This window comes from Bradysia coprophila, chromosome IV (assembly GCF_014529535.1).
Source record: "Bradysia coprophila strain Holo2 chromosome IV, BU_Bcop_v1, whole genome shotgun sequence".
Classification (NCBI taxonomy): Eukaryota; Metazoa; Arthropoda; class Insecta; order Diptera; family Sciaridae; genus Bradysia; species Bradysia coprophila.
Window position 1 is genome coordinate 13901290 of NC_050738.1, and position 14497 is coordinate 13915786.

A 14497-nucleotide genomic window follows, 5' to 3' on the forward strand; every position below is an offset into this window, starting at 1 on the left:
AACTGCTGAATCAGTTTTGCGTTTTAACTGACTCTCGATTATTTCTTGACACTATCAGGTTTCAAATGAAGACAAGCATGATCAGGCGCGGATCCACCTATGTGCGGTCGAGGCGGTCGCCGGGGGTCAGACGAAGATTTCTACATAGAAAAAAAAAATTAAAACAAAAGCCGCCTGGGTCAGAAACTGCTTCTCTTCTATCCGCCTGGGTCAGAGCAAAAGCTGGATCCGCCCCTGAGCATGATTAATTTGAAAGATGAGAGCGTCAATAATCAAACATAAATCATTGAGAGCCGGTTAAAACATAAGGCTGAGCTCCGGAATTGCCAAAACAGTTCGAAATTATGGAAAAATTCGGTCTTTGGACGTTCGCAGTTTTTGGAAATTTTTGGCAAAAAAATTTCCAAAAATAGGCCCTGTCATCTTCAATGAAAATTCTTTCAATTTAATTGATTTTACTTACCACAATCATAGGATAGTGTTCAATCGTTCCTTATATCGCTCTAATAAGCATCTCATATTTCAATTTTCACATTTAAAATTCGCCTTTTCGAAGTGTGACGATTTATCTCGTACCGCTTGAAAGTGTATACCGCTCGGATAAACTTTCATTCCATAATCAATCGCCCAGCCGTTACGCTCGCCGATAAAACTTCGTCATTGGTTGATTCGATTGTTATATGTAGGCGCGTGCTTCGGTGATAATGATTTGTTGAATTGAAAAACAATAAATTAATTATGAAACGCTGCGATAATGAATTAACGCTGTGATAATGAATTAGTTACTCGGAACGGAAACAAATTGTCATAAAAAAGTTAAATTTCAATAATTTAATTGAATGGCAAGACGAACAATGATTTAAATCAGTGGGCACATTATGGTTCAAAAATTGCATTTGAAGGAAATCGATTTGTCATGCAACAGTCTGTTGGCATTGTTCAATTTGTCATGCAACCGTCGCATTAGCATTAGCAGTAAGTCCGATTTGATGCGTAAACTAGTTTTTGAATGGTAGAATATCGATATTTGCAGCTTAGTAAACGAGAAAGTGGCTTGGAGTCATATAAAATTTGATTAAACGAAAAGGTTGGAAAGATCACCCCTGCAAAACCGGTTGACGCCTAACACTTATTACGAAATATTAAGTTCTGTTCAATGATTTTGTAACTTGTTCTTTCCCATCGCCTATTTCAATGGAAGCTTTTAATACGGACAGGTTGTGTGTGTGAAAAATTTAGTTTCGATTTCGCAAAGTTTAAAATTTGAATAATAAACGCAGACCTTTTTCGTTGGTAAGTTCATTGAAAGTGTAAAGCATCTGAGACGAGGCAACAGATCATAAATTAAAAAGTGTTAGAAGAATATTACAATTCTCTTTTCCATTTGCATAAAATATACATATGCGCGCACATCACATTTGATTTATTTATCTTTCGATATTTGCATTGATGCAATAATAATAATTATTAAATTGCAACACTATTCTCTCTACTGATGTGTAGGCTGTTTCATTTAATTCTCCAATTAATCGAACGTTTATACTTTGCATATATGCTAAATATATTACTCACTACCAAAACACGCTGTGTGTGTTTGTACAAAAAACCCATCTTTCGGATTACCATTATAAATGAAAACAATTCAACAGCTATACGTCTTCCAGCATCCTGTGTTCGGTGTTTATCATAATTTTTCATATTGCATTTTGATATTCAATTTCAATTTTTATTTTTATTTTGAAAAAAAACGAAATTAATTTCAATTTTATTTATTATTAGTTAACGGCACAAGTTATTTAAACAATCACACGATATGCAATTGCATAAACTTTTATTTATCGGCTATTTGTAACATTTTGATTTAAAATTTAAATGTTTTGTATATTAATTTCCGGTGCTGTTTTTGCTGTGCTACTCGATGTGCCGTTTATTCAAAATGATTATTACAAATATAATAATTATTGAACAGATAAAATTAACTCATTGAGCATACGTATAATATGAAAATTGTCGGCATTACCATTTTATAAGATCGCCCCAATGAACACTGAACATGGTGATGATTATTTATGTTGAAAGATTTTGTTCTTAATTAAAATGTTTAGATTTATTTAGTGATAACTTGTGATAGAGCTGTTCAGAATCAGTACGGTGAGTTAAGATAGAAAAAAAAAACCATCTCACAAATATATAATATATACAACACACAAACACCGTACCATCTTCACCTATAACCATTTTATTCCTCGACATTTTCGTTATGCATTTCAATTAAAATGCTCTCATTGAAAATTTATCGCATTCCATTTTATGAAACTGTGCTATGCGCAGCATAAAATAGTTCTGTTGTATATTATAATATAATTGAATTTAAGAGTGTTGGATCGCGTATCGTTTTGAAGGCACATTATGTGTGAGGTGTGATAAATGATAAAGCAAACAAAACGGTAGTAATATTCAGTAAGTCGATTGCGGTTTCAGTTTAATCTTTAAAATGTCTTTTTTTTAAATTATGAAATACCGCTCACTTTTCGTGCATGGTTGCAGTTAGTCTTGTATTTATATGACGAAACAATGTTATAACATTGAAACTGTATCAAAACCGCATTTTTTTTTAGCAAAAAAAAGTTTCGCTGTAAAAGGTAAGAATAGGATTTATTCTGTGACCAAAGTCAAGATATTATCACTCGCCTTGCTACGTGCAAGCAAATCTCCTTATTCAAAATCGGTTCACCATCTGTTTTCGGCAATGACAACTAAAAAAAGCAATGATCTGTAGCAAGTATCTTTTCTATACAGCAAAACAAAGGTAAAAACAAATGAAGTAAAAGATTTTGCATCAAACACGAGACGATGTCTTGATATCTATGAATATAAACCGAAGAGTAATGTTTCTTTCTTGAGTGAGCAGCCTGAACAAACACGTACTTCACGAACAATTACTGACCAAGTCTCAAAATCATAGCTTCTAAACTATTAATTCTGTTACGCAACGGTGCGGTGTGGAGAAAATACAATAGTCATTTAAATTACTAGGGATAAAAAGATAAAAAAATGGAGTTTTCGTGTGAATTTTGTTGATCCGAGGCGTAGTAGAGGTCAATAAACACAAGAAAACGAGACTTTTCTTCTTTTTATCCAGAGTTATGTAATGGATTTTTACATACTGAGGTGAGCGCATAGAAAGTAGTGCTTAAAACATGAAAAGTACGATTTTCGACGCATGTAAATGTCTTACAGTAAAAATCACCACCACGTTCTTTACCGTGTCAACAATTTCTGCTCGTCGGGTCAGTGATGTGAATATTGATTCTTACTATTGAATTGAACGATTAAGTCTTGTGTAGAACGGTACAAGCTGCAGTGGGAACTTTTTTCCGTTTTCTCCTCAATTGATCGTGAGAGATTAAGTAAGTAAAGCTTGTAGCCAATCGCACCCTCTTTCCGTTTCACATATCGATGCTGCATTGTATTCAAGGTTTAATCTCCAAACTGGTTAACGTCATGTTAGCTACGTCTCTTTGCTTGATCTGAATTTGACTTATTCCCTTTTTACAAAAGTTCTACAAGACTGAAGCTGTACGTTTTTGACGTTGCTACTGCTACTCACGACAATGTACTTTTTTACAATCGTCACAAAATTATATAAGATAGCCATAAAGGAAGTATCCAAGAATAAAATCAAATGAATTTTTCACTTTCACTTCTAACAGAAGAGACTTCCTTCGTGCAATATACTAATATCAAGAAAATTTCTATCAAAATAAATTACATTGAAATGTTAATTGGAGCTTCTTATTTCGGAATCCGCTTTCAATGGAATTTATATTTGCTTAAAACAACACTTACAGAAGTGCACAGAGCACTAAAATCACCAAACAAAGAAAATGAAACAGAGTCGTTGTCAGATATGCCAGACTATTTTATAAAAGGAATGTTAAGTCATTCGAAAACCGTATATATACCGATTCTTACATAAAAATTGTTTCTATCGTCTTCACTTTTTATCACGATTTTGAAATAAATCAGCAAATAACGATTATTTCCAACAAATTACCATTATCATTTAAATTGCATCCTTCTAAATCGAAAACACAGGTAGGTATTTACTTATCTTTTCTGAACAATATGAGAAAAACGTTTGCACATTGTTTTATTTCTCAGAAGCAAGATGTATATATTTTAATGTTCCATATACTTGTAACAAAGAGGTAAAATAATAGAAAAACATGCTCATTTTCCGAAAGGTAAACAATATTACGGTATTTTAGTAAAAGAAATTTTTTTTTTATTTCGTACAAAAAAAAGTTGTTGGAACGAATGACTAGGTGTAATCTGAGCACTATACAATAAGCCATGCATATACAACATATACATATATGTAGAATTCAGAAAATATACGTAAAAGCAGCGCTTCGATCTTTTTTTTTCTCTTCTCTACGTATTATAACAACACAATACTTTTTCTAGCACGATTTTCATCCTTCAAAGGTAGCCGCTCCAATACATTGCAAAGCAATTTCAATGAGCCGACACATCTTTTCCTTGTTATGTAGTTTTGTTTGGGTTCGTGGTGATATATTTGAGTTGTTTATATATATATACCAGAGCTGAAGATAGTTATACGGTAGCTGTGTTAACACAATCTGGGAGACCGCTACTATCTATGAACGATAATGTTCAAATTAAGACCTTTCCCATGACGCTAGAAATTAATTTGGAGCTACATTCAGGCAGTATGTAATGTAATGCCATTCTATTTTCATTATGCTTACAAGAGAAAGAACGGTTTCGTTAGTAACCTCACGTTGTACTAATATTGAAAAGAATGTGAGTTTTATATTAAGTTTCAGACAACACTGGCATTTAAAAAGAAATACCTTTACAAACCTACGTTATTCAAAGGTTGTTCCAACTAGAAGATCTACCGTTTTCTAAAAATAGTCTTCATTACTAATCACTGCCTCGAGGGCTTGGAAATGATATTTTCTTCACAGTAACCGAGTGAAAATTTTCAGCTAACCAAAAATATTAAATTAACCTCTCGGTCATACATTCCCCGGTGGGTTTGTTCTGCAAGGGCTCAGTTTCCTTGGAATCAAATTTTTAAGAAAAAAATCCCGTTAACTACATTACCAGGGTACCGCATTATTTCCATGCCCTCGTACCGTCCTGTTGTTCAACTTGTTATTAGCTCCATACATACCATGCATTGATGTCTTTCCTTTTCATCGCATATGCTCCCATATGTAACAGAACATTCCAATGAATCGGAAACCGAAAATTTCTTTCACATTTTCAGTTATGTAACCCACAAAATATAATAAATTCCATTTTCCATGCCACAATACGTATAATATTTCCTCGTTCGTTCATTTGAATTAAATATAATTTGAGTTGGATTTTGTCGGAAACATGTGAATTGTTTTCGTTGCTAATGTGGATATCTGATGAAAGAACATATTTACAATTTTTATATTTTTACCTCCATCCAATCTGCTATTCTGATACAGTGAAAACTTTATGGTCAATAAAAAGAAGGCGCACATGCGCTCTCTGCATACATATTTTTAAGCTTATTAAAACAAGCGCGCACTTAACTGTCGCGAATATTGTCAATTTGTTTATAAATACATTACATAATAGCAAATAAATTGGTTTTTCATGTTATTTTTGTCGCTTTGGCTGGTTTTTGATTAATTTATTTATATTGAATGGATCGGGTATCGCGGTGCTGTGTTGAGTATGGTGCAGTGTGTTATTATTTTACAAGTGATTGTGAGGCCGATTTGATTTTTAGAAATTAAAAAAAAAATATTTTTTTGTTTATGGATGATGATTTTTCTGTAATATAAAATGTGGTTTTGAATTCAATGGATAACGGAATTTATAATGTGCGTATTCTATAACGTTACTTTATGGGGACATTTCATTTGATGTTTTCAACAATTTATATATAATTCACTTCAGTAGATTTATTGTGATTTGAAAAAATGTTCGATACTTTCAACAGCTCGATCTTTCGTTCCGATTCATAGATGTGAGAGTGTGTTCAAAAATGATTTTCGATTGAGTGTAATATAAAATGGAACCTTGTCACTTTAATGTCAGTTTTTGGCCTATACATTCTTGAAATCGATATTTAATAGACAGCAAGATCGACTCGGCATCTGCTATCAACAACGACGACTTACAGAAATGAGCGATGATGTATGACTTGTATCACTATATAATAGCAAAATGTATGTTTTAATTAATGAAGTAATAGATTTTGTAGCAAATAATATTCCATCTGCCTAAACTAGTTGCAAAATTCGTCAAAGGAAAACTTTTCCAATGAATTTTTGGAAAAACCTTCGCAGCTATTTCAAAAGGTTCAACATTCCAGACAAGAAACAAAAGAAGTAATAGATTTAATGAAATACGCAAAAGTTCGTAAAATATTAGAGTCTGTGCAATTTAGAAATTTTTATGGCATGACCTATCCTTCTTTGTCACATTGAGCTCAACGACGCGTTTTTGTAAGCACAACACTATATTTGGCAGTCGTAAGTTAATCAAAATCTACTTATTACTTTTAAAGTCAACGATATGTGCTTCTATCCGTGCCCCACCTTTATTACTTTTCTCAGTCTTCTTTTTTTTGCAACATTCTCTCTGAAATATATATCGTTCACCTAATGTTTCGATCAAGATTGATTGGCAATTTCACAATGTAGCGCTTCTCAAACTTACCATTTAAATGGCATGGACCAGAAAACCGTCTTGATGTTACTTTTTTTTACCTTGAGGTGTATTTTAAACAGCATTACACATAAATCTAAAATTTTACGCAACGCATATAATTTCCGCATAACGATCATACATTGTTGTAGCTATCTAATATAGTGATATAAAAACACATTGTTTTAATTCGAAAACGTATAAGCACGTGACCAAATGAATACACTCTTGCCGGAAAAAGTGACGTTGTACCTTTGAAATGTCGCCCCAGTCACGATTCAACCATCTTTGCAATTTCTGTGTGTGTATATCTATTCGTTGTTTTTTTTTCTGTAGCAATATTTATATGTTTATCTCTTTAAACTATCTATCTATTTGTATGTTACAAAACTATGTATCGGTAGATATCGCACACCGTACGTATAAGTACAAAAAAAAAAATTATCTTGACTTTCTTCGGTCGAATTGAAATAGGATCTTTGGTTGTACGGTAGTAAAACAAAAATATTTAATGGAAAGAAATTATATTTGAGACGACGATAGTTCAATTGTGGCTGCGGACTAATCAGTTCCGAGAATTGTAATCAATGATTTGATTGAATTGTGAGTGTGAGGCGAATCAACGGAAAAACCTTCAAATCGCGAAAGTTGAATTATTTTTTGTGCGAAAAAAACACATTAACAATCGCCTATGATATTTGCTATTGTTGAAAGTTTTTTGTCGTTGTCCAGCCAATGGGATTTTCAATTAAATTTAATTATTGAAACAAACAATTACAACTTGTACGTATTGTTCGATTAAGCCGTAAAATGACTTGTTTAGCGCTATTTTTTTTTTCTTCAAAATAAAGTTCTTTGTAGACAAGGTTAGTTCAGCGAGTTAAATTGTTTGACGCCACAGAAGAATCGATTCAATAAATTTCACAAATGAATCGACACATTATTCAAGTTTATTTCCTGCATCAAATTGTTTAAATGTGTGTTAACGTGGTGTGGTATACACCAGGGCCTACTTTTTGGAAACTAATTTCTTGAATTTCTCGAAATTTCACGAATTTCTTGAATTTTCTCGAATTTGAATTCGAATTCGAGAAATTCAAGAAACTTGAGAAATTAGTTTCTTGAAATTTCTTGAATTTCTCGAAGTTTCTCGAATTTCTTGAATTTTCTGGAATTTCTTGAAATTTCTTGAATTCGAGAAATTCAAGAAACTTTGAGAAATTCAAGAAATATTTCTCGAAATTTCTTGAATTTCTCGAAATTTCTTGAATTTCTCGATTTTCTCTAAAAGTTTCTAAAAAGTAGGCCCTGGTATACACACAGTCCAGAATACATTTATTCGTTTTATGATTCCTTGTTATTATTAACGAATTTAGACATCAAATTCACTAAAGGTCACTAATGAAGTCTGCGGCACAAAAACAGAATCACAGTTACATTACATTATTACACAATTCACATCTTCGATTGGCATTCCAATCTATACAAGCCATACAAAACCCAGAAAAAAAGCAAACAAACATTAAACCCGAAATCTTGCTATAGAAATTTATATGTGCGCTTTGTGTGTGTGTTTTTTTACAACAATTTTTTTTCTTCGTTTTAATTTTATTTTTACAAAACTTAACAACTTAACATCTTCCATTTAATAACTCGCTGTAATAAGAAGAAATAACGTAACCCAATATACATTTTATGCACGACGTTGTCATACCAGCATCAAATGTATTGAAACCATTCTATATATAATACGAAAAGGGTATAATGACTTTCGGTCCGTTTTTGGTGACACACTTCTCGATATTCGCTGTGTCATATACCAAATTTTTCAACAGTTACAATCGCAACTGTCTACAGTTTAGTTAACGTTTTGGATAAGAAGAAGTTCTGTGTCATAATTACTTAGCTCCAAGTTTTATTATATCGGTTGATGTGGTCTTCATCGTCTTACGCTGTTTCTTTTCTATTAGAATCTTTGTTGGCTGATGGCACTTATTTATTCGGAATGTATTAGTTCATACATTGGTCATTGACTGAAGATAATGCACGATTCTTTAAATCTCAGAATTTACAGCTTGTCTGCTTGTATACAAATACCAGAATTAAAGCTTAAATGAGAATCTGAAAAGGAATTCGCAATTCGATTCATAGGATTGAATGAAGCCGGATTCGCTTTGAGCCATTAGAAAAAAAACGTTTTTCTTATCGACACATCTCTTAAGTAACAAAAATGCTAATTCGATAATCTGATTTGATTAAATTCCACTGATCTCTATTATCATACAAATCTTAACGTAAATTTTCATTTAATATTTGGTTCTTCCATCACCAGCCTCTTTAGTTTTAAATTTATGTTGTTCAACACAACCGACTGCTATCTGCTGCGAATATTTTTTTTTTGCTATCATTCTAGGGCATACTTCTTGAATCTTTGAATGAACGATTTGATCGTTAAACAGCATTAAAACGATTTCCAAACTAATTATCCCGACATAGCATTTAAATAAATCTAACATTTTATTATTGCCTTATAGCTACACGGCTATTTCAGACTCTTCTGCACATGTACGTATATTGGTTGGATGTATTTTAATAGTCATCCTTATTACTTCCTATATAATTGTACTTAAAAAAGATCTGCCAAAGAGATGCGGCAAAACCATAAAATCAGTGGAAACGTTACATTACACTCATGTACATACACAATTTTGTTAGCGAATATGCCAGGCAGAGACCGTGGCAGATACACTGCTGTAGTAGTTCAAATAATCTTTATACAACGCCCACGTTCGCAAAGTGATTAACTAACCCTATAACGTTTATATAACCACCGGGCAATCGTCATCACTTATCATATTTTACCACCAAGCAGTATTTCAAATCAAATTTGCATATCAAATTACAAGCAGAAAAGTTGCAATATATTGCCTACCATGTACCCATATTTATATGCGAATTTCAGTTTTGATGTGGATGTTTTCAACGTCATTTTGTTTTATGCGTTGTTATGTGTGCTGTGTTAATATTTGTTGCTATTTATAATAATTTTAAATTACAAGAATGGTGTTTTTATGTACAACTTATGTAATTAAGTATGAAATTGACCTTGTCATTGAAAGAGATTTGTTAGTTTCCTTTTTTTATTGGATTATTGGGAACAGAATGATTGATTAAGTACGATAATCGAAGGTTTTTATTTAAGTGTGACAGGTACACAGAGAAAAATCGAGAGAATAATTTGGAGGCAAGGTAGTAGGACTGAGCGGAATTACTTTTAGGAAACTTTTTCGGGTATCTGAGATAACTGAATTTACCAGGAATGCAGAGTTCGAAACGAAATAGGGTTTATGTTTCAGGTAAATTGAGCGTAACGTAAGGCGTTTGAAAAATTTATTCATTTCTACCAATCGTATGTCAACCAACTCAATTCCATCACTAAGTGCTTTGAAGCAATTCAAACAAACAACTTCAAATGATCCCAGTGACAGTTCCGAAAGATCCTCTCCATGAAATCCAAGATTCTTCTCTGTATGAGACAATGTACGAATTGTAAGTTATTGTGCGTATGGCCTTGATTGTTATTTAAGTCTTTAGCATGGTTATGTTCTTCTGTGATCTTATTGTCATTTTACAATATTTCCATTTAGGTAAAGTATTTTCATTAAATTTGCCTCTCCTGCAAATGCAAGGAAGCAGATGCCTCGAAAACACATTCGTCTCATTGTGTTCTAATGAAATTACAAGTGATTGTACGAATCGCAGTCATGTAACAATAGGAGCTATTACGTTTTTGTACTTTGCTTATAAAGAACAGCGAAATGCGTGGAGTCTTCGTTTTTTTTGTCTCTCGTTCGTTTTTTTTTTTTTAATTTTCGCCGTGTAACAGATTTTAAGTTGTTTCAACAAATGAGCACGACTTGTTGCAAGAAATAAACTCTCGGTTTGTTATTGACAAGACGTTGTCATTAATCTTTTTTATGTGAAAATGTACCTGCATGCGCTGGTAGATACTTTTTTTTCTTATTTTGTGTCAAGTTAAAAATAGTTGCTTGTTAGCATTGTGATGAAATTTCGATTGTTGCTTTTAGGACAGTCATAAAGTAGTTAATTAACTCAAGTGATTGCAAAATTGCGCCCTGTCTTCTGGAAAAACGAAAGCTGTTGTCAGACTGTTTTATCTGAGCCCAGTTCATCAAAGCAATTTAGTAGCATAGCGCTGCGTCACGAAGGACGAAGTAATTGAAGAAGAAGTTATAATTACGAAGTTTGAAGTGCATTACAGCCATTCTGTAATTTATTTTCACAAGTATCGTCTCGCCATGATATAAAGACTACTACTTCTTTTTCTTCCTGTATCGCTTAGTGTTTGATATAAAATCTCTTACATCTTTAATTCAACTTGATTTTACGCTATAAATGAGAACCCTAAGTGGACCTAATGTTTCATTCCTGTCGTCGTTGTCAATAACAGATGACTAATCGTCACTGAAAAGTTTTGAAATTATTGTTACATTGGTTCTGCTATTATTCAATCGAATTAACTTAAAAAGTTGCTCAATTCTTGAAAATTTAGCAAAGAATGTGATTAACTAGTCTACATCTCTACAGTACTTTCGACACCTGATGAAATTCTATACATATCACCACCTGCATTCCTTCTTTGTTGGCATATTTTCGCTATGTTTTGATTAAGTCTACGTAAACGTTACTTCACTTAAAGCTCTGTGCCTTCAATCCATTTCCAATGGAATTCAATCAACGCCATCAATCCTCTTCATATGCAAATTGGACACACCCAATTTCAATTCATTAAAAATAAAATATTGTAGAAGAGCATGATACACAATCGTGACATTTTAATGTGCCGTAACACTTGTTCTAGTGGCTCTTTAACCTATTCGTTTAATGTTCAAAATATATGAAGTAGAATGGCTAATTCTTCACCGTTATTCTGATATCTTCGTACTTATCGCGCGCCGTTGAGCAAAAAATAAATAAATTAAAATGAAACATAATTCTTTCGATATATGGTTTAACCTTGATTAAAACGCTTTTATTCATGTTTTGTATTCATTGAACATTGATTGGGTACTTGTTTGTAGAATTTAAAATAAACCCATGCACTGCACACACAAAACGACTTTATTAAAAGACGGTTTTTTTTTCACGGCAAAAGAAACATTTTTTTTCTTCTTCTCCAAACGAAATTTATTCGAAACAAACGACAAAATTACATCGTGACAATGACATAATTCGAAATCAACTTTTCTCGAGTTAATTCAATGTCAAAAGTAAATTGATATTAATTGGTCTAAAATGCCGAGACGGAACGAAGAGTAATTTTGTGTAGGTGCAATGAATAGGTTTCCGTTTCCTTCCATGGATTGGCGCAGATGTAATTTAGAGGAACACTTCTATCGACCCGTTTTAGTTTGTTTGATGTTGTAGCCGATATATTTTCGCTAAATGAAGACATTGATATACATGGAGATGTAGACTGTTGTTGAATGTTGAGTATACCTATAGACTTTCCAAATCTATTACAGTTTTTCCCACGTATTTCATTTATCAAAACAAAACAAATAATTTACTTATTTAATTTGATGTTTCTTTTTATTTGTTACAGGCATCACGCAAAGTTTCGAAATGTGGATATCTTTTTGTGGCACCAGATTGGGATTTCAGTAATCCACTGTACAGAACCAAGGTTAGTGTGATCACAGATTTCGTTTTTTTTTAAAGTGTTTGAATAGCATATTTGACTCGTGTAATATCCGGAAATAGTCGTTTACGTAACTTGTAGATTTATTTTGGACATGTGCTAAGCTTTTAATCACCACACTTCGTTAGAATTAATCTTCTTATGCAAAAGCCTTTTTTCTGTGAATTTAAAGAACTAACTTGCAAAAACAGGTTCTAGTTTTTGCGTGTCTGCTTAATCAATAAGGATACTACTACTTCCTATGCAGAACATAATAAAAATATCCAAATGGTATGGTGTGGTGATGAACATTGACAACCAGGGGTTGATGAAAGAGTTATCGTCGCCAGTCACGACTTCCTAACTGCTTAAATAATGTAAGGGTTACTTGAACCTCATGGGCCAATGTAATCGTATATGGTTCACGAACATTTGGCGTGGAAGACAACGAAATGAGCGGATGAGCTAGAAGGGCCTTCAGCAGAAAGCTGTATAGAACTATACCCAATTCGTTCTGCGCGAAAGAGTTAATGGAATGGATTAAGGAAAAGGATTCGGAACGCTGGAAAGCGTATGAATGAGGTGCCCACACGAAGCACTTTCACAACCTGAGAAAAAAGTGTGCGGTGATTGCTCTTCGATTACTTCCATCCTGTTTTTACTAGTCTTTCTTTAACTGTACTGATGCGCCTTCACTGAAACATATCTGCTCTTCGTTATTATCCGCCTGTCTATTTGTTAAGTCCGTCTACTCCAAAGTCTTTTACTTCATTAGTTTCAACATTCATTTTGTTGGATAGGAATAGAAAGTCATCGCTTATTTTGTACGTCGCTGTCGTAAACATATGACAAAGTAAAGCCATCTGCGTACTCTCCCATTAGTGATTTCCGTGGCTGACGTGTACAATGAATTCATATATGTAATTTTTAACATGTCTTCATCCAAAGCAATCAATTTACGTAATTTGTATTTCGTACCAAATCAAATTGCTGGACCAATTGAATGTTTTTACATGAGTTTCGAGTTTGCTATTCAACCCCTCAGGGTACAAATCGTCTCTGTTTTATGTTGCGGTAAACTATGTCCGTACATCTTAACATCTTCCACAGAGTGAAATAGCCTTTTAATCGTTCGTATACATGGCATTCTATTACAATCGTAACATACAAAATTATAATAATAAAATTGACGTTCGGCCAATGGCCTTTGTTAGAAAATAAAATTTATTTATGCGATGAAAGTCGTTAGAGCTTTTTTTTATCGTCTGTGTTTTAAGGTTACAGCACATACAGATAATATAGACGGTCACTAACATGCGCTTACACTATTCATAATGTATAAAAGGAAGGAAAAAATCTTGGATAATTTCAACTTTTGTTTTTATAATAAATTTGAAAGTAATTTTTTTTGCCGAGAAATTGTAAATTTTACAAATATGGTGAACAGTTTTGTTTTTTAGATGATTTGATGAGATGTTCGGTTCGAATAGATAAATGAATGGATGGTAATTGTATATATGATGTACGTACGTGTTAGCGTGTTACCATTTAGCACATTTTCGTTGTGGAACACGTCTTACAGAAAATTGTGGCATGGTAACTAATTAGCCATTTTAAAACGTGAAAAGAGAAATTATTGTTATTATTGTTTGAAGTTTTTAATGCCCACGAATTTCAGTTCGATATTCTTAAGACTATTGTTAATATACGGCTAATTAATTATCACCCATATTGTTTCTTCAGGGTTACACTTATTCGTCGATGGTCACGACTATTTTTGGAACGTATCGAAAGCATTAGGCACTGAGAAATCATTTCTCTTTTTACAATTATACGAGGTGATTGTTGTTAAGGCAAAAAAAAATTAATAAAATAAAATGTGTGCAAATATCCTCCTATTCTAAATACTCAATTTGCATGATTAACCATTTCGTATCATGAATCACATCAATGTGAAAGTACTCAGTCTTAGTACAGTAAGTTCAGATTGATGATAGCGCTATACTGTATTACAACTCCTTCCAATCCTTAAAAACATCAAGTCTATCACAGTTTAATAACTGAATCTATTAC

General features: G+C 32.9%; 1 protein-coding gene across 4 annotated transcripts in view; it reads left to right on the forward strand.

Annotated features, from left to right (window-relative positions):
• LOC119066039 (protein outspread) overlaps positions 1 to 14497 on the forward strand; it is a 141927-nt gene that overhangs the window by 60230 nt on the left and 67200 nt on the right. For all 4 annotated transcript variants that reach the window (XM_037168257.1, XM_037168261.1, XM_037168259.1 and 1 more), the window contains exon 2: positions 12350 to 12430. In XM_037168257.1, the coding sequence (XP_037024152.1) occupies positions 12350 to 12430 (81 nt within the window). The remainder of the gene's footprint in view (positions 1 to 12349; positions 12431 to 14497) is intronic.